The sequence below is a fragment of the Drosophila subpulchrella genome, chromosome 3L (assembly GCF_014743375.2).
Source record: "Drosophila subpulchrella strain 33 F10 #4 breed RU33 chromosome 3L, RU_Dsub_v1.1 Primary Assembly, whole genome shotgun sequence".
Classification (NCBI taxonomy): Eukaryota; Metazoa; Arthropoda; class Insecta; order Diptera; family Drosophilidae; genus Drosophila; species Drosophila subpulchrella.
This window is the reverse complement of record NC_050612.1, coordinates 28,328,529-28,355,289: the sequence shown is the minus strand read 5'-3', so window position 1 is coordinate 28,355,289 and position 26,761 is coordinate 28,328,529. Positions and strand designations below refer to the sequence as shown.

General features: G+C 38.2%; 1 protein-coding gene across 18 annotated transcripts in view; it reads left to right on the top strand.

Annotated features, from left to right (window-relative positions):
- Window positions 1–26,761, top strand: part of LOC119553279 (protein alan shepard) — a 146,983-nt gene that overhangs the window by 73,439 nt on the left and 46,783 nt on the right. For 14 of the 18 annotated variants that reach the window (XM_037863590.1, XM_037863584.1, XM_037863585.1 and 11 more), the window contains 2 exons: window positions 2,847–3,182; window positions 24,428–24,463. In XM_037863590.1, coding sequence (XP_037719518.1) covers window positions 2,847–3,182; window positions 24,428–24,463 — 372 coding nt within the window. The remainder of the gene's footprint in view (window positions 1–2,846; window positions 3,183–24,427; window positions 24,464–26,761) is intronic. The other 4 variants (XM_037863591.1, XM_037863586.1, XM_037863581.1 and 1 more) reach the window with 1 other exon arrangement.

The window sequence follows — 26,761 nt, the reverse complement described above, 5'->3', positions numbered from 1 at the left end:
TTCTCGCCAAAAGCAGCCACAGCTGCCCATTAAGGCTGGAGGATGTAGGCCAGGCTTCCTAGGCTTCATATTTTCCATTAGCTTTCCGTTTATATACACCTAAATATATATATACCTCTAAACGAGTACCTGTGTAGAGAAATTTTTCCAGCCGCCAGACGTCGTTGCAGTCCACGTTGAAATTAAGCGAATTTGAACGAACGATAAAATAATTACCTTTATGATTATTTTCGGTGGCCGTTGGGTTGGGTGGGTATTTTTCTAAAAGGTATGTGTGCCTGTGTTTGTGTGGGGGCTTGGTTCAATGTGCCAAACGTGTCTAATTTAGCGGCTTAAATTTATAGCATTTGTGCGCTTAAAATGTTTGGCTATTCCATTTTATGACCCACCGAAGGCAATTGATGGGTGGTACGGAATGGTGGTGTTTTTGCCTGTCATGTGCTAGGGGAAAATCGCAATAAATGGGGAATGTGATGGGTAAATGGATGTGGAGTCAACTTTTAAGGAAAATCTATGGTGTCAATGTGTTGGTAATTTGTATAGGATTTCTGAAGCCTACTTTTCGGCTTATATGGATAGGATAGCCAAAAAAGAGCATGCAAGACAAACGACTTTAAATCGTTACGTTTTCTGAATGTTCAAACGGTTTTTGCACAATACATTTTTTAAATCTTTTGTTTATCTATTAATGGTATAAAGAATAATTTATTTGTCGAAAACTAAATGACCGACCATTTATATTATTGTAGAATGAAAATATTTGGTCTAATAAATTAGACTCATGAGAATCATTCTAAATTTATTTCCAACAAATGGCTTGAATTTTAATTGTGCATTGAAGTTTTCTGATATACAAACAAAATTGTATATATTGTTAATGGTCCACCTTTCCTTTAGCCAGCACGTACAATTGCTTGAAAATCCAATTCTTTGGGCTGAAGTTTATGTCAAAATGCTGTCACGCCTCCCTCGATTTTCGAATGCATATTTTTCCTGCCCGCCCCTTACGTTTTTACCCCACTTTCCACTTGGCAAACACACACGTCCTCGTCCTCGTGCTCGTCCTCCACTCCAATTCGAATGGCAAACCATTATTACTCGTTCTCTGCCATTTAACTGCCAAATTACAGGCGCCCACAGCTCAGCCTTCAGTTCCCGCAAACCGCATTCGAATTGCGTGCCCACGAAAATTAACTGAAAAACGTGAAGCCCCCTCAACAAAAAAAAGAAAATAAAATTGACTGAGTGAGAGAAAAATGTGGAAAAATAGGGTGAAAAACAAACTTAAAATCAAATATTTGCCATATTTTGCAATTGGAAAATCAGCGACAGCACGCAAGGCTCCAGCTGAATCCTTTTTAGAAACCAGGACATATACACACACGAGTTCCTTCCTACCTCAATCAGGCCGAAAATAAAAATGGCGGAGCTCGTTTGTTTCCGGTTTCGTTGCGTTTATTTTGGGTTTTATTTTGTTTTTTGGTTTTGTTTATGCCACGAAAGATTCGCCGAAACGTCAGTGAGAAAATCCCCAAAAACATCACATTTTTCACCTTGTATATTTCAGTGGAATATAAATTTTTATATGTGAACCACAGAGGCGGGTTTATTTGTGTTTATGCCAAGTGACCCCAAAGAACTGCTAAGGGAGTGAGTGAGTGGGTTGAAAAAAAGGGAAAAACAGAAAATGGCCCAAAGCAACAAATGCATTTGCAATGCAAAACTGGAGCACACACTCGCACAGGAAGCGACCCGGCAGCAAGGACACCCGGCGACTGTTGCATCTGTCCACGCCCACCGCCCCTTATGTGGTGATCCCTTCCATACATTCCACAGAACTGGGAGTTGGGCGGGAATTATTTATAGCAGGCATGTTTCTATATAGATACCCTGTTATTTCCTTAAAAGAAAACCTTTTGGGGTTTGACTCATGGACTTTAAGTATCCCAACAGGAAGCAGGATAATTGATATCCATTTAAAATATTTTATATTGTATCTTCGAAGATCTTAAAGTGGTTTCTGTTATCCAGATAAATACATATAAACTGTATGTTTTATAAGGGTATTTCTATAAAGGAACCTTTTTTGGATATGGTTCTTAATAACATGTTTTAAAAAATATTATTTACTAGTTCAAGTTACTAAGTACTTGATCTGATAAATTATAATACTAATAAATTACTAGTTGAACTATGGTATATCTATTATAATTCCTTGAATTACTTTGAAATATTACAGAGTATTAAGCTCCATAGTCTGTAGTTTTTTCCCCGCTCTCCATTTTTATTATCGTTTTGCAATGAATGCGCAACGCAACTGGCACTCAATAAAACAAAATCTCCCTCAGCCATGATTCATATGCACTGCCTATACCATGTGTGCATTAGAACGGATGTCATGGCGGTTTTTCTAGCGGTAAACAAAAGCTTTACAGTCGGGCCGCAGCTGCCGCTCTGCGGTTTTTATTTACGCCAGAACAAAAACCCCGTGCAAACCAGATTATTTATGCCGAAACTAAACCGCACAGTGAAAAACCCTAGCAATGTCCGTTACATATCGCCCACCTCAATGGTTTTATGAGGTGGGGTTTTTCTTATCGCAAAAATCGATATTTATTTCGATATTTTTGAAAAACCTTTGATTTTACTTTACAATTCTTATGTTTTTTATGATTTCTTATATGATTTTTTTGTACCAACCTTTATAAAATATTTATATACATTATATCGATGTTATTATTCATTCGATTGTCAATTACTCGATTCATATCGATTACTTGTAATCTGATAAATAAATAATTATAAGTACACCGATTAATAAACTTATTTTTTTATATACTTTTCAGGGGAGCTCGTCTAGCGCCGCCGCCGCACCGCCAACACCGCGCAGCGCCTTCCCCGGCGCCCCGCTCACCGCCTCAGCCGTCGCACTCAAGGGCGCCCTCCCCCAGCGGCCACCGGCCATGACAAGTCCCGCAGCCGCTGCCGCTGGCGCCGCTCTGGCCGCCGGTGCTCCGTACCGCGGCGCCGCCAGCTGGACCCCGCAGGGTTATGCCCCGGCCGCTGCCGCAGCCGCCGCCGCTGTTGCCCAGCAGGCAGCCTATCGCTACACGGCGCCGCTGCCCCAGCCGGCATATGCCGCCTACACGCCGCACACGGCCACCACACCGGCCACAACCACGGTCAGTACTAGATTAATCTGTTGAATAGTAATGAATTCCAAATCATAATTTAAAATACATTGTAACATTCTCAACAAATTTGAGTATCAGCTCTTTTTTTGTTGAAGGTGTGATCATAAGTCGTTTTTCCTCGCCAAGAGGTGTTTATGTTTGATAATATTCGAATTTTATTTTTTCTAGCCACACGGAATAAAATTTGCAAACATATAATTATAGATACCTATCTCTATAACCCATTCTATTTTTCAAGAGATTCTCCAAGTTATAATTTCGTTTTATAATAGTATAAACAAAATGTTTACTAATCTTCATAAATATTTTATTTCATTAAGAACAACTTATAAATTTAAATCGAGTCCTATCACAAATACCCACCCTTCTAATATTTCACCAAAACCATTATCAAATTGAAAGACTGCAGGACCTGCAAAATTTCAATCACGTAAAGCAGGCCCAAAAATCCACTTTGATGAATTCTTCAATTGGTGTCTAATGGTGCGCATAATCGAAAATTTATGTGCGTCCATCAGAAGGCAAATGGAACTCAAGTGTTTTTACACTTCCAAGAACTACCTCTATTAAATCGCTGCTCCTCCTGCTGCGCTTTCGTTTCCCTTCAACTTATTGATTGTCAAGTGAAGTTCCTCAGTTTGACAAACAGATAGTCGGGGAAAAAGTGGAAGAGGTCTGTCATTTATTGAAAATTGCTGAAGCAGCAATTTATTTATGGCACTCACTGTTTTCCATTCAAGCCTTGCGCTGGGATTCTTTTCTGAGCTAAGGGCTATCTCCGGTTCTTATTTTTCTTAGCTTAAACCCCTTCTCTGCGATTCTCATTCACTCTAGCTCAAGAGCCTTTCTCCGCGATTCTCACTCGCCTTACCTAAGGAGTCAATTTAAAAGATTCTTCTTTCTCCATCTAAAAGGTTATCTATACGAATCTCATGTCCTTAACGTACTTAGCTTTTGTCCTAACATTAATTTGCCTGGCCCTCGATTTGATTTGTGTCCTATGCTGGAGAAAAATAGGATCTGAAATCCCAGTCAAGTCTTTGGGCAATCAATTAGCCTGGTTGCGGTTTTTCACACTCGGACATTCATCAAAGTCGAGCCCGCTCCCCCTCGGTCGTTTTCAATTTGAAAGTCAGACAACAGCCGCAGTATCAGCAGCATCATTAATAACGAACAATTAAGAATTTCGTGGATAAGAGTTGACAAGTCGAAACTGCCGCCTGTGTGCCATCGACTTAATCAGCATTATCTGGCTCCGACTCATTTCCCAGCTATTTTCCACTGCCCTGGGGGCTCAAAAGTTCACTGCTGTGCAAATATAATCCATGGGGCAGAACGATTGAATTGGGATTGGATCGGGGGCTCCATCATCATGACGAATGATGTTCGCTGGCTGTTTCTGACAAATTTACCAACCAACCAACCCCGTCGCCACAGCTTGTTATGTGCATAGTGCTATCTCTCTGCCAGGGTTTTCAATTTGATTTACAAATGATTTTCAGTTCGAAGGGGCAAAGCTGTTGAAGGAAAATTCGCGCAGCCTTTTAAGATGGTTTTTCTTTCGACTTCGTATTTTCTTTTTTTTATTTTTCTGCCACCCCTTTTTTTCTATTTTGGTTTGGTTGGCCTGAAGGCAGAACAACTTCTAATAAATGCGCCGAAAAAGTGCTGAAAATAAACGAGCAAATAAATAACCAGTCACACAACGAACGGCTCACCACCCCCTCAGGTAGTTTTTCCTCAGCGAGGGCGGAAAATTCTTGCATTTTTCTTGGATTTTCGTGGCCTGCGGGCCACTCTTCATGCCTCCTACTTTTATTTCTATTTGCTTGGCTTCGCTCTTTTCCACTCCTTCCTCCTGTCAGCCAGCCATTCATTCATTCATTCAACGTCGTCAATGGCAGTTAAATAATCCAAAAAGGAAATGTATTTTTTGTGGGCGTCATCGTCATCGTCGTCGCCTTTCGGGTCCTGTTGTCCAGTTCCAGTTCCAGTTCGATGGCCATTAAAGCTGCATGCGAATGTTGCTCATAAATATAAAGTGCGGCTACTTATTTCGTTCTCCTCTTTTTTTTCGCCACCCCCTTTCTGTTTCAGTATTTTATGAAAGGTTTTCTTGCCGGGGGGCCATAGATTATCGCTTTTGATTTGAGTGTCGTTAGCCCCACGGCGCCGTTTTCTGTGTTTGCCCAAATTGTTCCACTTGATGTTTGGATAAAAAGTTTGGGGGTGAAATTCTCAGGCAAAACAAAACTGGCATTTTCTTTAATTATAATTAGTTTTGTTTTGGGGGTCTGGATTGCGGCTTGACAAAATTAAGTAGAGCCGGGAAAGTTGATGATTAGTCATTTTTTCTACAAAATGAATCCGCTTTGAGGGATATTTTTACTCCAAATATAATATCTTATCTATCAAAAGATATAAGGATTTAATAATTCCTTAAAAGGCGCCAAAAATATGCAGTGAATAACGGATTAAATGTATTCCTTGGTCTTGAAAGTTTAATATAAATTGTTGCATACTTTTAGACACCTATAATTATATTTAAAAGTGATTTTAAAGTGACGTGACGTGATTTTGTCACCAAAAGGATATTATTCATGAAGTATTATATATAATATTATTTTCTTTCTACCATTTCCTTTTCAAGGAATACAATTTAGCTTAACCTAAGCTCATTCCCTCGGTCCATAATAATGCAAAATCCAATTCCAATTGTCTTGGGGCCTTATATTCAAGTCGGTAGTTATTGAGTGGAAATGCATTTGGTCTGAGAATACAGAAGATTATAATCATCAACTGAGGAGCAGGCTCCGGCCAGATGTCCTTCGATGTCCTGCCTGTCATAACTAAACTAAAGGCTGGAAATAAGAGGGAAATCCAGTGAAGAAAGACATCATTACAATCGCAGGCCAGTGCAGCAGTGCAGTGCAGTTTTCTTCATTGCTATTCAATGCTCAGTTACATTTCCGTTCTGAGGACACGAATCGTCGACTCCCTTGGTTCCGCTCTCTTGGGCAGCTCGGGATAGTTTTGCAATAACTATAAACATTAGTTTAATTTTAAACTAGTCCATGTATATTCAGTTGGCTCCTTTGAGATCTGCACACTTGAGAGCGTTTTGCCGCTTTCCTTCCGTTAGTTTTCCACTCCTTCCATAAACCCCTCCGCCCAACTTGTTGAATTTGAATTGTATTCCGTTGAGCGCAAGAAAAGCAGAAGACAGAAAACGCATAAATGTAAATGTTATTCTTGTGCATTTTATTCCGTTTTAAATTTTAATTATTTTTAGCTGCCAGGAGCAGCAGGAGCCACAGTCTACAGGACTCTCCGCTGTGCTCTCTCATGAGAAAATTGAATTTGTGGGGGCGGTGGCAAGACAGTTGGACGACCCATCTCTGGGCACTTTAGCTTCAAAAGCAATTATTGTTGAAATATTATTTACATATTCCACAGCCATCCCTCAACTTGGTTTTCCCATCCATCGCTGGCGATGCTCACAGGTCGTATGAGTGTTATGCAAATGTGTCGCAACTAAATGCAACATAATATATCATCAACTTTCGTTTCGTATGCAAAGCTCTGCAAACTGGAGTTATGAAATTTTCAATAAAAAAGCGAATTTGGTTTAAGCCGCAGAATGGGATAAAAAGGGAAATGGCAGACTGGAATTGAGACTAGCTTAAGCTTTAGAGTTTGCATTTGAATATAAATAGAGCTATGATTGTTTTGCCAAATTATGGTTGTTCATTTTTCGAAAATAATCGTATTATAATTAATAAATATTATATATATTATCTCCACCAGTCTTTAAGACTCAAAGAAAAATAAAAGTCAATGAATAATTGCGCATTAAAACATTATAAATAGTTTCCATCGTCAATGCAATACATCCCTCTATAAATCTGCAATCTGAACTACAACCCTCTTTAAATCTTTAATCTGAAAACCAAGCTCTACCAAATTTCTGCTCATTTTAACCCACTTTTCAATTAACTCCTGAAATTGACCATTCAAGCACTTAAATCTGTAATAAAAAATCTGTTGCATACTTTTGAGCCGCAGAAGCAGGGGATATTATTTATGAAAGCGTTTTTATTTCGCCCATATTTAATGTAAAATTAACATTTCTTTTTGGGCATTTTAAATGAAATGTTTATCATACTATTTGTGCGAGTTTCGGTTTTATTTAATTTCGTTCCTTACGCTGCTTTTATTGTTTTTTCTGCTGGATTTCACAATGACCGCACATAAATTCCACAACTGGCGCACATAAATCAACAAACATGCTCAATCAAAATTCCAGCTGGCCAAAGGGAAAAATAACTTTATAGGGTGATACGCGTATGTATTTATATAACGACCACAGAAGGGAAAAGGGAGGGCCAACACGCACTGATGTAATCAATAAAAACACATTAAACTTTATTTGCCAAAAAGATGGGGACAAACAACCAGAAAGAGTAGCGATTAAAACCAGCTGAAAAAGCAATGCAGGTAGGGAAAAATCTGGAAAAGCAGGAAAAGCGGGTAGAAGCGAGGACCAACTATCTCCGACTGCTGGATTAATTAAAAGTGCTGAGCTGGCAAGAGTGCAGAAAGGCAAACAGAGGAGGGAAAATGCCGGACATAAAGCGATTAACTCAATAAAGCGTAAGCGTTAAAACAAAAGTGACAAAGTGCACAAGTGCCACACGCCAACATGGCCATCTCACCATCACCAGTACAAGGACAACGGACGAACCAGCGAGCGAATGTCCTGCGAACAATGCAAATAAACAGGCAACGACGGCGAGAACAGGACAAAGGACAAAGGACCCGCCCAGATCACGCATACGCCCCGCTGGCCGGGCGGAAAACCAGCGGAACGAAGGCCACAACAACTGTTCGTCTCCGCCTGGACAGGCCTTAACCAAGTGACCAAAAACATGTGGCTTTCGACCCCCTCAGCAAAGCAAACTAAAAGAAAGCGACGAAAAAGTAGGAAAAAGACAATACAAAATGGGTTTTATTACGTTTTTCTTCTTTAAGATATCCGCTTCTTTCAGCTGAATAAATATATGTTTTACTCACCATTTAAGTAGTTATTTTCGATTTTTATAAAATTAAGGAGTCTTAAAGCCAAGTGAAGTAATCCCATATTATTTGTCGATCTTTTGATCACGTAGTAATTTATAAAAGCAAGTTTAATAGGTCATATTACTATTTAATACATTAAAAGACTTGTTAAAATATAAAACATTCAAAAACTTTATAATTAGTGCATATTACAAATCTAAGCCATTCATTCGAAATTTCTTAAATTTTATTTAGTTTTGTTCTCTTCCTAACGATACATATTATTTTGTAAGCTAGTCTCAACCTGTTTTTTATAAACAAATTTAAAATTCTGAATTTTGTTACTTCATTTATAAAATTTTATTGCGAGATGATAAGGGTTATTATTTGTTTATACACTCAGTTCCTTTTTACTAATGGTTTTTTCCTACATGTGTCAGCTTTTAAACCATATTTATAATATAAATATAATTTTGTTTTAAATATATAGGAAAAACCTACTAAACTTGAAGTTCTGTAGAAAATTTCAAAAAGGTATTGGAGACTTTCAAATAATTTAACATTTTTTGTATCTTAATTATGAAATCTTAAACCGCAATCCACACTATAAGGGGTTAAGTTAAGTGAAGTAAAATTAAATAATATCGAGCTCGTTGCGACACCTCAAGTAAAGTGTTCCCTGGATCCGAGTCCTTAAAGCTGCGGTCCTTTGCAATGGCAGCAACTGCCACAACAGCTGCCTGTGGCTAATGCAATGGGGCATTGGGCTCCAAATTGTTGGCTTGGTCTGGCAAATTATGGAACTTAACTGCAAGTGACAGGCCACTGCTGCTTTTTCAGATGCTGCTGCTGCTGCTGTTGGTGATGTTGCTGGTGTGGCAGCAACTTGCGATGTTGCTGCTGCAACTGCAGTAGCAGCCGCACGCGCCACGCATCCTGACATTTGGCGGCGGCCCACAAAAACTGGCCAGCTTCGCTGACACTTGACATTTTGCAGCATTCTTCGGCGTGGGTGGGAAGTTCAAAGTGCAGTCGACTCGGGGGTAATATTTCAATAAAAAAAAGAGAAGGCGAAAAAACGGAAAAAGATTGAAATGGAAGCCACAGATGCGGATGCCGAGGGGGCGTTTTCATCCGGTGACCCCAAAATGCTTAGCCTCTTTGCCAACTACCCCATTCCGAAACCCTTTTCATCCTCATCCAGTTTGGTGTGTAATATTATCCACTTTGCTCTTCCTGTTCCTGTTGCTGCACTGCATCCGCTGGAATCCCCCATCTTTTTTTTCCTCTTCAATTGTTCCCACTGAACTATTTTTTGTTTTTTTGCATTTCTGTAGCAATAAATTTGATTGCAATGCATTCGAGTGGCGGGGCGATTCTTTTGCGGTTGCAAGGCGAACGGATCGATAGCTGTGCGTATTTATTTATCGAAATTAATTATTTAAATTTTAAATGGTATGGATATATCAATTAAGATGCAATTTAATTAATGACTGAGGTGCGTGCATTTAAATGTGTTTGCAATTAAGCGAGACAAGCACTTTCACACACATTTTACGGATTAATCAACGAATGTGATTGTTTATTCAACGAGTTTAGTTAAATTCGTGTTCATTTTTTTAAAAATCCTTAGACAAATATTTGATATTTAATTTATAGTTGAAGGTTTTCTAAAAAGTCACGTTTTAGGGATTGGAAAATATTAATATTTAATCCATATTTTCTTTTCTAACCTGCAGATTTACTTTGAGTATTTTAAAATATTTTGCTCAAACATCCATTAAATAATTTTACATATAACTTAATCCTATTTCACATTTTTCAAACCATGTTTAGATAATCCTGAAAAGATTTCCTTGAACAAAAATTCATTTGAATAAATTTTTCCTTTGGTTTATCAACCTTCTGCGCATGTTATGCTATTGGCTTTGGCAAATCCAATATAAGACTATTATTTTGTGTTGGCGTTGCCCCCTTTTTTTGGGGAAATCCCTCCTCTTTAATCGAAAAGCTAACAGAAGGGGGGGTCCAAAATCCCTTCCTCGGACTGCAGCTGCCCCGTTATAAATTGTCTGAAAGTCGCTTTACAAGGTTTTCGTATCATATTTTATTATTACGCGGTTTTCACGCCCTCTCGTGCCCTTCCAACCCGTCGGACTTCCTCGGACATCGATGCATTGCGTTAATTTTGTTTTTATACCCAAGGATGAAAATGGTGGGAAAAACCGGGGGGAACCCCCCCGTGTAACAACAATATTTTATGGTTGCTCGCAGATTTTCAGACCAACGAGCAACAATTTTTGCCCCGCACCAACACCCCTCACACACACACAAAAGAGTTATTGCAAAAGTTTTCCCTCTTCGTTTTGCAGTTTTTAAGCTTTTCAGCAGGGGAATTTTTAAACTGCTGTGAAAACTTCTTTCTGGCTGAGGGATGAAAAATCTCTGACCTTTTTAAATACTTGATGTGGTGCTTACGAAAATCTCTTTTGGGGGGATAATCAAGGTCCTCCGGCCTTGACTATTTCATTTGAATTTCCCTTTATTTGCTAATTGCTTTTCCTATTCTGTTTTCTATAAGTGAGCGTGTGTTGGCCAATCTGTCAGACACGGGACTTAAAAACATGCCACAAAAGGAGATACTACTCGTGCTACGAAAACCAAAGAATCCCCAGAGCTTGGCCAAGAAATCCGATTGCAAAGGGGGTGCCTGGTTGGTTGGGTATCTTGGTTTTGGTCTCCATTCCTGCCATTTGGTTGCTAATTAAGTTAGATGCATCTTTGTTGCATTACGCAAGCGAATCAAGTGCAACCGCAAAGTGCCAAGAGCGTGTCTAAGCCTTTCTCCTTTCTCCATTCACCTACCACCTATCACCATCGTCTTGCACAATGTGTGAGGAGCATTAATTATTTGCCAGTCTCTCTCGGAATTCCAGTTTCCACTCACTCACAAGGATCCCAAGGACTTTAATTTGCCAGACGGCCCCGATATGCCTGGATCCAACAAACAATTGAAGCAGACCGAGCATAAATTACACTAGCTCAACACCTGATTGGGTTGGGGTTTTTCGTAGAGGGGGATGGGGGCTTTAGGGGGTTAAGAGGGTGCCCCGTATAGTTGGTTGCCAGGACATTCAAGAGGGTCAACCCATACACCCACTCACGTGGCTAGCCCTTTGTTGCTGTGGTCATTGATTGTCTGCAATTTGCATTTTCAGACATGAACATTGCTCGATGTGAAAAGCGCGCGGGGGGTTGATTTTGGTGAAAATGGGGGTGGAATTTAGCTTGAAAGGGGGGGATACCCATAATGATTGAGTATTGTTTAGCCTTTGATAGGTTCTTAAAAATTCAACCTGCGGTTTTCTAGTTCACTCAAACATTTTCCAAGAAACGAACATTTTGGAGAAATTAAAAAACTAATTTTTGAAGTGTACTGGAAAATGTAAATTGAAAAATGTGAACTCAAAGCTTTATTGAACTAAAATGATATAACGATTTCTTACAAAATGAGATAAAATCTGAAATATTTTTCAATTATTAACAACTAATTTTTTAATTTTTGGGGATAATGTTATCTAATCTACTTTCAAAACGCAAAATGTTCTTCAGATGTCTGTCAAAAATGTGAGTGTAATCATTTACTTGGTACTCCATATAAAATAAAATAATTTACAATCAAATAAACAAGGAAATCATAAGAATTTTCCCAAGCGTAACCACAAATGTCTAATAAATAATAATATGAGAACCTCTTAACGTGCCTGGGCTTCGTTTGTTTTACCAGGATTGACGAACTGTCGCGGTCATTGCTTTGAAGTTGAAGTTTCCGCCTTTTGTAATAGCCGTTTCCGAAGAATGGAATGAATTATTAAGCGAGACTCGTTGAGAAATCAAAAACAAGAGGAGGCAATTGTGGACTTTATGGGCACGAAGCCATAATAGCAATAAACTCGACAATTATAAGAATAAAATGGATTTTTCGTGGAAACAATTTCAAAGGATCATGGTCTGGGGAAAATTAAAAACAATTACGAAAAATTATCATATGCTGTTTTAAGCATTTATTTCCCCTTCAATCAGGACACTGTTACGCCCCCTCAATCATGCACTCATTCCGTCAGTCATTCATTCATTCACTCAGTCATTCAGGCATATGATGATGCATTGAATGCAGGAAAAGGAGCAAAAACTCATTGAATGCCCGATGTTCTGTTCTGTTCTGTTCTGTTCTGTTCCTCATCTCCTTTCACTTTGACTTTGGCCCAGAGTTTTCCATATTTTCCATTTCCACTGCCGCTTTTCCTCTCCATTCCCATTCATCCGCACTCGGTGCATTCACAGGGAAATGAACATCAGCTGCAAACGGAGAGCGGGAATTATACAAAAACAAAGGGAAAAACTACGTTCGGCGAAGAGCATTGTTATAGAAACAAAAAGTAAAGAAAAACGCCAAAGGAAAACGAGCACATGAGTGAAAATGCAGAAGGAAAAAAATGAGAAGGAAAATGGTGCAAGCGGATGAAACACTGAAATTAATTTCCGTTAATATGGCAGAGTGTTTGTGAGTGTCCTACAGTGCGTATGGGTATTTTTTCTGTGTGACTTTGAGTGTGGGTGAGTGTTTGCAGGAGTGGAAAGTTTCTGTTACGGAAGTAGAATTTTCTTAATTGCCATTTTAATTGAAGTCATCGAAATGAAGCACTGAGAGTGCTGAAATGCCAGCGAAATGGCCAGAAATTAATCCAAATGACGTGGCGACCATTTGGCATTTTATTTTCCCTAGAGAAATATTTTGGAAAATGTTTAAGGTTTTCTAAGTGGTTTTTATTTTACTAAGGGTAATAATTATTTACCTTAAGTTTTATAATAAATATAAAAATTATTTAAAAATAATCCATAAGATATCAGATTAATAAAATATATAAAGATAATAATATGATCAGGTATTACAGCAATTTTACTGGAATAATAATAAATGCGATAAGCTGCGGGCTAAATGAACTGAACCCAACCAAAATGTATCCTGACCAAAAGCACATTCCCACGTTTCCACTCGCCCCTCTGGGATACCAAAATTTATATTTAATTTGCAATTGTTTGCAGCGCACCAAACCAAACCAAAAATCGAAATAAAAAATCTCGCATGTAAATTCAATTCGATTACCATCAGCATAGAGAAGTGAAGAGCTCCATTCGAAGTTTTTTCCCCAGCGGCACGAGAGGGCAAATATGTAACAGACAATCCATTAGATGTGGCAGAACTTTATGCGTGGCTGATCAATGTTTCCCATCCCAGCGCCGAACCACTTAATATTCCATGGCAACGGACAACATGGAGGTACTCAATACTCGACATTCACAATATTTCGCATGGCCGTCATACCAAAAAAAAAAAAACAAAAGATGAGATGCGAGCGAAACCAATTTGTGCTCATTGGGGAGCAAAATTCATGGCGCTTACCATTCGAATTAGGGCGGCAGTACGCCGCAAAGGGGCGTGGCCCGGGGACTACCGGATTTACGAAACACAAAAAGAAAAAAAAAAGTAAAGCTAACAAACCAGAAAATCCGTGATTATTTATTAATTTGGCAAATTATTCATGCGACGCGCCATCACAAATCTGCTTAGTTGAGTGTTAGTTCGACGGATGGCCTTGGGGGAGGGGGTGTTGGTAGGGCTGGTTTCTAAAAGTGGGTGGCGTGGGCGACAGGTGCGGAGAGGGGTAGTCGGTTTGCATTTTGCTACGTGCTCAGCCATTGTCTGTGCGGATCGCCCTTCTCCAAATTGTGGGTGTTTATATGGGGGAGTCCCTAAAGTTGTTGCTAGTTTGTTGCATGCCAAGTTTCGGTAACAGTGGGTTAAAATATATCAAGATGATAGGATGATCAAAATAAAATATTTTTTAAAATATTAAGTCGTATAAACGAAGTCTAGTCAAAAAAAAATATTAAAAGGTTCAAAAATACCAACCTCAATTTATTAATCTTCTTTTATAAGTCAAATTTATGTTTTTAAAAGTATACACAAATTTTTGACAATCATTAGAAATTTTTATTTTTAGAAATATTAAAATAAAAGATAGCGTAAGACCCAAATTTGTTAGATCTATTCCTTCGATAAGCTCCCTAAAATAAATGTTAAACAAAACTGTTTAGTGTTCTCGTTCTTTTAATTCAATCCAACACAAAAATGTTCTTACATTTTCTTGCTTTAAATTTATAATTCTCAATAATTTTCAACTACTGTGCAATTTAGCAGCTTTCAAACTTGCCACGAACGAATGCAGTTCGAAATAAACTTTTTTATTTTGGATTTTTAGGGTTGTCGGGGGTTCCCCGGTGACCTCCCAAAGGGGGCGTGGCCCTCGAGGGCATTTTATGTGCTGCACAATTTTGCCGTTGCAGTTTGGGCCAACTTTCCGTTGCAGTGATTTATCATAAACTTTGGGACCAAACAAAATTTATTTACAGCAAAAACCAAAAAGGGATAGGAAAAATGTTAAAAAATTGTTCAAATTAATTTCGTAATAAATCGCAATACAAGTTGTGATTCCCCAGCGAGATGGAAATTGCAACTGAAATGATGAATACATTTCATTTGATTGAATTCCGTTTTTTAATTGCTCTTTGAGCGAACTGAAATTTATTTGCTAATTTGTTTTAATTGCCAAACTAATTAATCAAACCGTCGAGTGCTTAAGTGGGTGGTTTTTATCCCCATCCGTAGCACATTTAAATACAAACATGCATGTGCAGACAGGTGTAAATATTTATGTAAATGCTTGCCATAATTAAGCAGACATCGAGTCCCATTTTGCAGTTGCTCTTCATAAATTTATGTACATTTAGCAATCTGGCATAAATTCACATGCAAAATACAAATACAAAATATAGAATTTTACGAGTCAAATATCATCATTTTCATTCATTCGATTAAAAAGGGAAAAGGGGTATTTTTGCGGGGTGGCATACATAACTGCTACTAATGGCATTAATCTGCATTTTTCACATAAATCAATAAACAGTCATTTGGGCAATTAAAGTGTTGCATGGCAACCCTGCTCTTTAGCCCCTTTTGCCTGCCACGCCCACTCATTGTTTTAGGCCCAGCAAAATGGCATAAATCAAACTTAACAGCTGCAAGCGATGGGTCCAAAAGGATGAAGGACATGGGTGGAGGAATTTCGTGTATTGTGGGCAAAGGGGGGCTAAGCAAATAGCCAAAACTAAAGTTTCACTCGACCAAAATTCTGTGTATTCGTGTACATGTGAATTTAAATTGTTTGTTTGTTCATGTGTATGGGTGTGGGGTGTATGTGTGTGTGTTTAGTTAGCATTTACATCAAATTATTTTGTCTGTCAGGCTGTGGTGGCAACGCCTCTTCTTTGTCCTGCCGCCCCTTTTGCTCCTATGCGAATTGTTTTGGCCCAACGATGAGGATATTTGTGTGTGCATTCTGCTGCAGTTTCAGTGGGAATAATTGTTTCATTCCAGCTGTTTTTGTTTAATTTTCAATGCTCCTGCATTGTCTGTAGTCCTATACAAATTGCAGCCCCAATTTCGATTAAAGCGATTAAATGTGATGGCCTGAAGTCGAATGGTGTTCTACTTAAGGCATGTAGGGTTGCAATTTAACATGAATGAGGTTCGATGATGGTCACACTGGTTTTAAAAAATGTATCTAAACGTCGTCATATTCAGTTAAATTCTCAAAAGCTTTCTCGAATTAGTATTCTAGTTGCTTTTTGAATTTTATTTTTCCATTATTATAATAAAATACAAAGCAGAGCGGTTTCAAGGCAAAATTTAAAATTTTGTAGTGTTGCATTTTTACATGATTCAGATTGGGTGATGGTCACACGGTTTTTTGCAACATTCATCTTAAAGTCGTTATATCTAGTTAAATTCCCAAAAGCTTTCTCAAATTAAAATTACAATTGCTTTTTGAATTTTATTTTCCATTTCTATATTAAACTACAAAGCAGAGTGCTTCCCAATCCACTCAATTCCCACATCCCTGATCACTAGTTGTCATGCAAATTCATCTTGGGCAAAACTTAAGAAACCATAAACTATAAATCCTCCTATCTATCATCAAAGAAACTTTAGTTTGCAAACCCATCACTAACCATATAGCCCCCGGCGACCACTTCCTGTTTTGTCAACTGCAAACTTTAACATTGCATTTAGACAATTGTTCTGCCAGCTATGTATGCTCAAATATAAAACTAAAACTATTTATGTACGTCCTGGCGTACATATATTGCCCATCTCAAATCCCCCATGTTGGCTGCCCATAAATATATGTAGCCGTCGAAGGGGCACTTCGACCCCAAAACCCCCTCTACATATATTGCCGGCAAACTTTTCAATTACGTTGGGGTAATTCTAAACTTTGCTGCTGGATAAGAAAAAAGAAGAGTCCAATAAGGAAAACAAATCCCTGCGGCGCTTAAATCTATTTATGTCGCTGGTTCTTGTATTTCCACAAATGCTGCTCCTGCTCCACTATTTCCGTTACTTGTTGGGGTCAACTCAAGCTGGGGTCAGTTTCGGTACAGTGAAAACTTGTGGCGTGTCCCGTGAAAGGAGAGAAGTTTGTGGCTTGCACAAGTTTTTTACACTGACCAAAATAGGGTAATCATTGAATTTTAAAATTAATTTCTTTCCTTTTACCAGGATCCTATACGCTAAGTATATAATTCTTAATCAGTCAAATCAAATCATACTAATATTATTTAAACCCAAATAAGTATTTAATCCATTTTAAGGTATTTCTAAAAACTAAAGAGCTTTAAAGTATGCTTATAGTTCCCAAGCAGGTATTGAATAAAATAATTGTTATTTTAAAGCGAAAAAAATAAAATGTTTGGAGACTTTTGAAACATCTTAAGAAGTTAAAAATGTTCTATGCTTATAATTCCCAACCAGTTATTCAATTAAATTAGTCATTGGAATTCTTCATTCCTGATGCTGTACTCCTATTATAATGATGATTGCTAAGATTTTTAGATTGGTTTGCTTAATTTATAAACGTAAACTTAAATTTAAAAATTGTATAATGTCTCTCATATATTTTATATCTACCAATAATTAATAATCTGGTTTTCAGTGTAGTGCTGGGTTACCGTTACTCTCCTTTTAACCAGAGCCTTGATAAAGGTCCATGGGGCTCTACCCCATTCCGCTTTTAATCTTGTTGGTGCGTTCATATTTTTTAATTGGCTGACCAACATTGAAGAATGCCTCCCGCACTTTTCATTTGGCTCTCTTCGCTTCCACTTCCACTTCCGTTTCCGCCTATTACTCCCAGGCAAAGTCCGTTAAGCGGATTTAAAATGCAATCTGCCAATCGTTGCCTATCCCCATCCCTTTCCCTCTGCCCCTTTCTCCTTTCCCCGCCAATCTCTTTGGGGTTTCTCTGTTTTTTATGGCTGCGTAAATTGAATTTCGACTGCAATGGATGCACAAATTAATTGCCGGCGTGTTAACCTCGAAATTTCTTGTACGCCCAGCTCCAAAAAACCCACCAGCAACAAATATCAGACTCAGACTCCCATGAGGAAGCGAGATAGTTCGATAGTGTGAGTGAGATAGACAACATGGCGCTGCTGCAGTCGACGTCGACTGCTCTGCCAGCGTCGTTGGGGCGGAATTTTTCGCCTGGGGCGCAGGCGTCATTTTTTACTTTTTACTTAAGAGAAAACTGCCCGATAAACTCTCTTAGTTGGTCAGCAAAGAGAGGATTCTTATTAAACCGATATTTACTTGTAATTTAATTAGGATTTCCATTTTAATTCAATTAAAATCCACCACTTCCTGTGCTTTCATTTGAGTTGAAACATAATATTTGCCCGGAATTTGCAAATTACTCAGTTTAAAAAGGCTGCAGAATTTTCGTGCTCGAGTAAGTTATTAGTATAAAAAGGGTGGGATAGGTTTATAAAAAAAATTTCCAGTTAGTTAATTTTAGGAAAATGAATATTTCAAAATAAAAAACATTTAATTAAAGGCGATAATATTATAAAACGAAATATCATTTTTGATATGATATAATAGATGACTTTCAATATAGAAATTAATTTATTTTTTGGATTTTAATATTATAATATTTACAGTTACAGTTAAGAATAGAAAATATAAAGGGTGTTGTGACCATAATATTTTTGCTAATAATTAAAAATAGAATATATCAAGGGTGTTGTGACAAAGACAGGAAAGAATTTTACGATTTTACATTGTATTTGGTAACATATAAAGTTAAATTAGAATAGAACAATTGTTCTTTAATATAAAAATCGTTTTAGCTTCTTGAAGAGCTTTTTTAAAGGCAGAAAACTAATTATCGACCGACCGCTGTAGTTATTCCTCACTTATTCGCCTTTATTGGAGTGTCTTCGCTGCTGTTGTGGCTTTCTAGTGCGGCAACTTAATTAAGAATAAGCAAACGCCTCGAGGACAGAGAGGGGCGCACTTAAAAGGGGGTTAAAAGGGAAGGGGGCATCCCGGCCTCCCGACCACCAGCCTCTTCAGCTGCCATAGTGACGCGCTTGGAATAACAAAAACGGAAATGAAAGTAATTTAAAGTGTTATTAAGTCGTGGGCTGTCCCTGTCAAAGTCGGTGGAAAAGCGCGGGAAAAGTGGGGAAAAGCGAGGAAGCTGACTAAGGGTAGCTTGTAACGGAAGTGCCTCGTACGGATGTGTCTGCCAGTGTGTGTGTGTGAGTGTGTGTTTACTTGGTGTGTGTAAGTCATATGCAGTCATAACAAACTACAACAAGACAGGGAAAAATCCAAAGACGAACTTCACTTGCACAGCAAAATACTTACACACAAAGTTTGATATGGTATATTGGTATAAATATTCCTTTGAGATCTTCTTTGTGCTGCTCATATATCTATAAAATCATCTCCAAATAAAAATACCTCAACAGAATTCTGAATTTGATGATAATAATGCTGATATTTTCCAAAAGATTCATCTTTTTACTGTGATTTTTCATTAAATTTAAACTGCCATAAATATTTCTTTATCTTTATTCATGTGTGGCTGCCTTTAAAAAGTTCTCCACAATAATTTCATTTGAAACTTTTCTTCATCCCAACTCTTTGCTCAATTTCCCCCATTCGTTCCAACTTCTTATACTTTATGTTTCTGCCTATATAATAAAGCACTTTAAGTGCCGCGGCACGAGTATTTTTGGTTCCATAGATGACACTAAAAGCTGTTCCCCCCCCACCCAGACATTAACCCCCAAAAAACTGAACTCTCATAAAGAGTGCGTGCACGCACCGCATAAATAACCGAGCAAAAACTTTGAGTTTTACGCATATGAGGCCAAGTTTATGACTGTGTCGTATAACTTAAACTACGCAGAATTCAATTAACTCGAAGCGCCAGCTTGGTCCTGATTGTGGTCCTGAACTTGGTGTTTTCTGTGGTTCTGGTTCTTTATTTTTTCCCTTTTTTCTGAGCCAGGACCAACTGTGTCTTGGCTGACATCTTAAGCTGCTCGTGTGTAAGTGTGTCTGGCTTAATGAGAGACGCATTTGCCTGTCAGATTGTGCTGCTGCTGCTCCTCTTCTCACATATATATTACATATACATATTTATATATATTTTATTTTCCTTGCCGCTTAAACAAAGGAGAAGACTAGCTTTGAGGACCGAAGTTTACTACCCACACATGTTGCAGAAAAGTTTTTTGTCCGTGGGAGCAACAAACTTCAGTGACATCCCTCGTCTCGCCAGACAGCCCCGAAAAGTATGCAGCACGCATTTTAAACGTTTTTAATTTACAGACTGCCAGTACATGTTATACCTCTAGAGGTCCTGGAATCCCTTGGCTTAGCGGACAAGTCCTGCTCTCAAACTCCTTGTCAGTCCTCAGTTGTCATGGAATTCGTTGCCCTCTGGGTTTATTTTTTGCCTTCCCTGCCTTGCCTTTTTGTCGTCTGTTTTTTGGGGTATTTGCATTTTTGTTTCGTCTACCTTATTTTTATTTTTTTTGGGAATTTTTGTTTGTGTCGTAATGCCGTGTATTTTGTTGTTGGTTTGATTGATGGCATTTGGCGCCATGCAGGGAAAATTTCTGCGTTTGTCATTTATAAATAGAAGGACAACAATGACAGCGAAAGGAATATAACAAAACATTCCGCAATAGATTCCGTGGGGGTTGAGTTATGTGACCCCCATGAACTCGAGTGATACGGAGAATTAATTGTGACTGGGTGTTTTTTTAAGATATTGGGAAACGTTTTAGGTAAAATATTATTCATGTTATGGTAATTTAACTTAATTGTATACAAAAGTTAAAACTGAAGAGATTTTAAACCTCTTGAAAAAGTGCCAAACAAAATGGTGAATCCCCTGAAAATCAAGGATATAAACCCAAATCCATAGCAGACTTTCGTGTACTGGTAAATAAAACCCCATGAAAAACGCCTAAAAGTATGCTCTAAACATTATTACTTGTATAAAAATGGAGAGTCCCCTGAAAATCAAGGCTAAAACCTGAAATCCATAGCATACTTTCCAGCTAACCTTAGCTGTCAACCATAAACTTTATTAAGCATGTGGCAATCGATCTTTAGTTGTGTAGTAAACTAACTAAACTCAATGCCAATACACCCAAATCCCCTGCAGCTTCAGACCCTTCAACCTTAGATGTACCGCCCCCTTACACCCATTACAACACATCCCCTCAAGAAGTGTCCACAAAGTAGCCATTTTGTATGCTCGACCATGCCGCAATGTGTGCGCCACAATAATTAATTACAGCATTCTCTCGATGGCGGCGACAGCGTTTCCATTTTGTCCTTGCCACCGCTGCTGGATCCGCTCCTGCTTCTTCTTCCACTTCCTCTGAGCCTCCTTGATTGCTGGCCATGTTGTTGTTGCCACTGCTGCTGCTGCCGTAATTGTTGTATCCTTGACATTTAGCAGAACAAACGCTCAGTGCAAAAATGTTCGCCACGCTCCTCTGCCTTCAACCGGAAGTGAAAAATTCTTTAGCAGTTGAACGTGGCGAGTGGGCGGAGAAGGAGAAAGAAGATTGGTGAAACAAAATAGGAGCTGCACTGGAAAATAATATTTCAAATTAACTTTAGAACTTAATATATAAAATTGTGTATATAAATGTAGTAAATTATTTAAAAAGTATTAAAATATATTTTATATTCATGATTTTCAATATTAAGATTATTTTGTTCTTGAAAAAAATGTAATTCCTAAAAATACCAAAGAAAAGGCACTTCCAATGCTATATTTCAAGCAAAACATACATAAATATTCCTTTGGAACTAAAAAAAATAAAATTGACAAACCAATATTCAGAATTTGATAAATATCAAGAGTAAAAAGTTCTTGATGATTTCTCAGTGCAGTAAAAGAAACAAAGTCTCACTATTCAACACCAAAAAAGAAAACTTTATGGGATGACTTTGGTGGCTTGGAGATTCATTTGTTGACTGTTCTAAACCACTGAATTTTCCCCCCATTTTCTCTATTTTCCCCAATCTAAACCCTCCAAACACCCACTTTTATGTTCCTTTTATATCCTGCGGAACATTTCTTGTGGCTGGCAATGCGAATTTGATTTTGCTCATTTGGCCAAACTAATTTGTGCATTTGTCTCTGTTCCTTCCGATCCTCTGTCTCTTTCTCCTTGTAATCAGCCCGTCTCTTTCACACTTTGTTAATGCTCTGCAGCTGTTGCTGATTGGTTTTTATTTTATTATTTGACATATGTTTTGGGAATAGTTTTTTCTCTCTCATTGTGCCTTTTGTCATGTTGTTAGCTAATGATAACGAGTGTTTAGGGAGTGAGTTTAGAGGGCTAGAGGAAAACGAGAGAAATTTGCCAACTTTTTCTGTTTGATTTGCATGTTTTTGGCAAGGAAATCGGGGTGGCGATGGTGGGGAGATCCAGGGGGAGCCTTAATTAGATTAAAATGTGTGACAAATGTGCGACTCGTTTATGAGGGCAGCTGTTGGTGACTAAGCCGGCTATGATGGATGCGTTTTAAATGGAAAATAGTACAGCTTAGGGACTGTAATGGATGCCATACAGAGCCCGAAAATTAACAATTAAAGAACCACAAATTAGGAGAAGTCCTATAAGCTTAAACAAATTTGAAATACAATTTAATGAGTAATAAAAGTATTTCACCTATTTAGATATTTTATTTAAAGTTCATGTCTTTGGGTTGGTATAAACAATACATCAATCAATGTTCAATCAATAAATCTTGCCAAGTCAAGGCTGGAACCACTTAACCCTTTTTAAAAGTAAGATTTTCCAATTTTCAATCCATCAAACTTTTGGTCTAGAAAAAAGTTGCAACCTTTAAAAGCGATTCATTGCTATTTAAAACAATGATTTTAAAAACAATTTAAATTAACCCTGGTACCTGTTAACCGCAAAACAGCTGCCTGCCAAAGGCATTTTTAGCAATTTCCTCACAAAAATGCGAGGAAAAGCGAAAACTTTTTACGGAATGTTAATTACGAGGAAGCTCTGACGCAAATGCCGCCCACGCATAGTGAAAGAAAGCCACACAAAGAACGTGGAGAAAGCAGAAGAAAGTGAAAGGCAGCGCAGACTATGGCTAACGCCCTCTGGCGGCCAAGTGTCGAAGGTTTATTAATTGACTGTCAGCTTCATATCCGTTCGAAAACACGGAAAAACGACCAAAAAAAGCAAAAAAAATTGATATCCCTATGACAGTTGGCATTGTCTGTGTGCCACTCATTTCGTTGCTTAACCAAGTTCTCCGGGGGTTTTCTTTGGGATGATTGGGGGCTCCCTCTTTTTTCCGGGAGATATGCCCCAAAAACCACCCCTTCTTTCATGGTCGAATGCAGAGGCAAAGTCCTTTTCAATGACATTGTCATTGCCATCCATTCGATTTCGTCTCGTTTCTCGTCCTTGTTGCTCAACAGGTTGTGTCCAGTTCAGTTTCCTACCCTATATAGTATATATATACCCACCCTATAACACCCCCTATACCGCCCACTCCCCAGAGAACTTTTTGCTGCCACACAGCCGGCTTTCAATCATGGCGGTCGGTTGGTTGGTTGTTTGGTTGGTTGGTTGGTTGGTCGGTCGGTCGGTCTCGGACACTTTTTGCCAACTTGGCTCTCAGTCAGCATCCGACATCGTTTCGAGCTGAATGTGCGTGCGCTAAAAACCAGGCAACAAAAACCATATTCACCACGGTCCCACTATTGTTGTGTGTGTGTATGTGTGCGTTTAGAGCGGAAGTATCTGTGTGAAGGGTGTGCAACAGCTGTTCGTGGAAATCGGCCAAATAACAAATAAACTTGTCATTAGGCTGCCTGTAAAAAGAAAAAACAAAACGGAGTGCAAAGTGAAAATTTTTCCATTTCATTTGACACTTGATTAAAAAAGTTGTGTAGTGTTTTCCCTCGATTTTTTCTGGATTTTTGTAATATATTTTCCGGGTAAGTTTTGCCAACGGAGGGCAACATATGGCCCGAATGCCACGCCTACTTGTTTGGTTTTTAGTATATTCTTTTTTAGCTGCCAGACGACGGCCTTTGAATAGCCAACTCTCGCCCACCCTTCCATTATTGTCAATATTGATTTTTGTGTGATTGTTATTTATTTTTCATCTTGCTCACAGACACACTCCTTCGAAGGACTTTTCCTTGGCTCGTCTCCTGCCCAGCTTTTTCCCCCCTCATACTTTCTTTCTTTCTTCTCCGAGTAAATCTTTGATGTAATTTAAAGCTTCTCGGGCTGCTTTCTTCTGCCATATGTTGGCCAAATGTGTGTGGGATGTGAAAAAGTGAGCTCGAGTCCTCCGATTCAGAGGAATACTTGTACCAGCTGTTTTCACACAGGTGAAGGGTACAGATTGTTTGCACACCCCCACCCCAGACAGGCAAGAATGGGTTAAGAGAGAGCGGGAGAGTATGGGGGTTAAGGGGGCGCAAGCCGGTCAGACTCAATTGAGAGATTAAATTGATTTACCTTGTTTGGATAATATTTATTTTCACTATGGTGATTGAAAGTGATTTATATTTATTCTATTTACATTCACAGCAAGTGCTTGCTGACTTTCGGAATTATCGGAAAAGTCAAGTTGAGCTGAAGTTTATTTTTTACCAGTTTTAATAATATTTTTCTTTCTCTTCTCGTTTTAGGTAAGTTTTCTAAACCAACCTGTGGACTATTATTGGGTAAGATTTTATAGGAAATAAGAAAAATATAGAATTAAATAAAGAGCTGGCAAATGAAGTTTAACAAAAATATCGAAATTATCGATAATAATATCGTTTGTTTAAATTTTGAAGTTCACATCAAAACAAATTCATAATTAAACAATTTTCAAGCATTTATATGACTTAAATTAACTGAAAATTATTTAAACAATCGATTTCTAACTTAAAATTCATAACAAGTTATTCGACACATTCGATAATACTATCGATGATTTGCCAGCTCTTATAGAATCCTTATTTTACCAACTTTCCCAACTCAATATATGTACGTTGCTAAGGGTTATAGACTTTTTATTTACCTTCCTTTCGTTATATTTTTTCATGCCTTTTTTTATACAACCCTTAACTTTCAACCGTAAAAGTTAAAGGTCATGAAAAACTCACAAAAATCATTAAAAATTATAGAAAAAAAGTCATTCGCAATCCCTTTTCGTTGAATCCTTCTTGCCCTGAAAAATGCAAATAAGCGAAAAATATTTCCAATCAAGAAAAAGGGAATCAAAAATGAAAGCCGCAGCAAACAAAGTTCAAATTGTGGCAACAGTTGTGGCCAATACAATAGCAATAAAAATAAAAAAAATTCGACAAAAATAAGAAAATCAAGAGCTAACCCTAGTCAGCGAAAACCAACGCCCAAGGGGAGGAAAATTCACCCACCTCTAAGATTGCCTGGAGAAACTTTGTGTTGGAGGCAAGAAAAATCGAACAACAAAACTCAGGGAATTACTTTGAAAATAGTTGGCAAAAACAACAACAGCAAATAATGAGCATTGAGCGATAAAACTCGATGCATGGGAAAAGTGGGGGCAAAGTGGGCGTGGCTGGGAAATGCAAAAATGGCGAAAGGCAAACTCGGCTTCGTGGATAAATCGGAGATTGAAGTGGTTAAAGTACCAAGGGCTATTAAATAGAAGAAAGCGGGGGGAAAGCCAAAGAACTAAGGGTGATCCTGAAGAAAGTTTTGGGGGTTAAATTGGCTAAGAAAAAAGGGTTGGAGGCTACGGCAATTTGGTGGCGATGGCGACAGCTGAAATCAAAAGACAAAAATCCGACAAGTTGTAACCGCAAAATGGCCCTTAAGCTTCTTTTATTTTTATAACTGGTATGCTTATAAAATAAGGAAAATACTTTTAGAAAAGCTGCAGTACATGATAAAGTGGTTACAAATAAGTGGGCATTCATACATTTAGATAATCAAAACTTCGGAGAATAAAAACAAATCCGCAAATCGTAAACCAATAAAATCTAACATATATTTTTTAATATTTATAAAAAAAACTTTAAATGGTTAAATTTCAAAACAATAAATGCTAATTTACTAATGGAACCTTTAGTGCTCTCTACCATCCACACTTGTTTACTCCACTCTCCAAAATAAATAAATAAATAACCGCTATGCATACTGTCAGATCAAAATCTTATTTATCCTATTAGAGAAAATCTAATTACTCTAAGAGAAACCCACTAAATAGTTTCAAAGCCATTTTCATTGCAATTGTACAATTTGCAGACCGATTAGCCGCAGGACTCATTTTGCAGTAGTGGCAAACATGAAATTAATTATCATCATAAAATTATGCACAGCATTATGGCCACGCCCACCGGTAGTTAATCCCGCCCCCTCTCAACCCTCACCCCTGCCACACCAACAAATGTGCACCAGAATAGTTAAGGGAAAATAATTCGAGAAAGTTTCCCTTGGAGTGCGTAATAAATGTTTACGCAAATTGGGCAACAGGCGTCGAGTTGGAAGGGGGTTTTGCCAAGTGTGTGTTTGAGTCCCGGGGAAACTGGCTCCAGGAAAAATGGGGTGGAGAGGGGATGAAGCAGGGCAGGTTCCTGCCCCAAAGTGTGGCAACATCACTTAAGCTCCTCTTTTTCGAACAGTTAACTAGACAAAATAATAGTTGATAATAATAGTTGCAAGGAGTTTGCTGCCAGCAAAAGTGCAATGGTGAGAAAAACAGAAAAGTAAAAACTTTTCCAAATGCACCAGGAGCACCCTTGAAATGTCAGGGGAAAACTGCGATGGAAACACTTCAACTTCAACTTCAACAGGGGGTGGCAAAGTGCGAATGGGGACTGTGCGTAAAATCCCTGGGAAAATGACAATAATTTATTTCGAAGTGAGAAAAAATGAACGGAAAAGTTAAGAAAGCTCAGAAGCTCTCTATTCTTGACTAATTTGAGAAATTACACCATTCATTTAAGCAATTTGTGAAAATTGCAAGTGCTATTTTTGGGGAAGTACTTTGT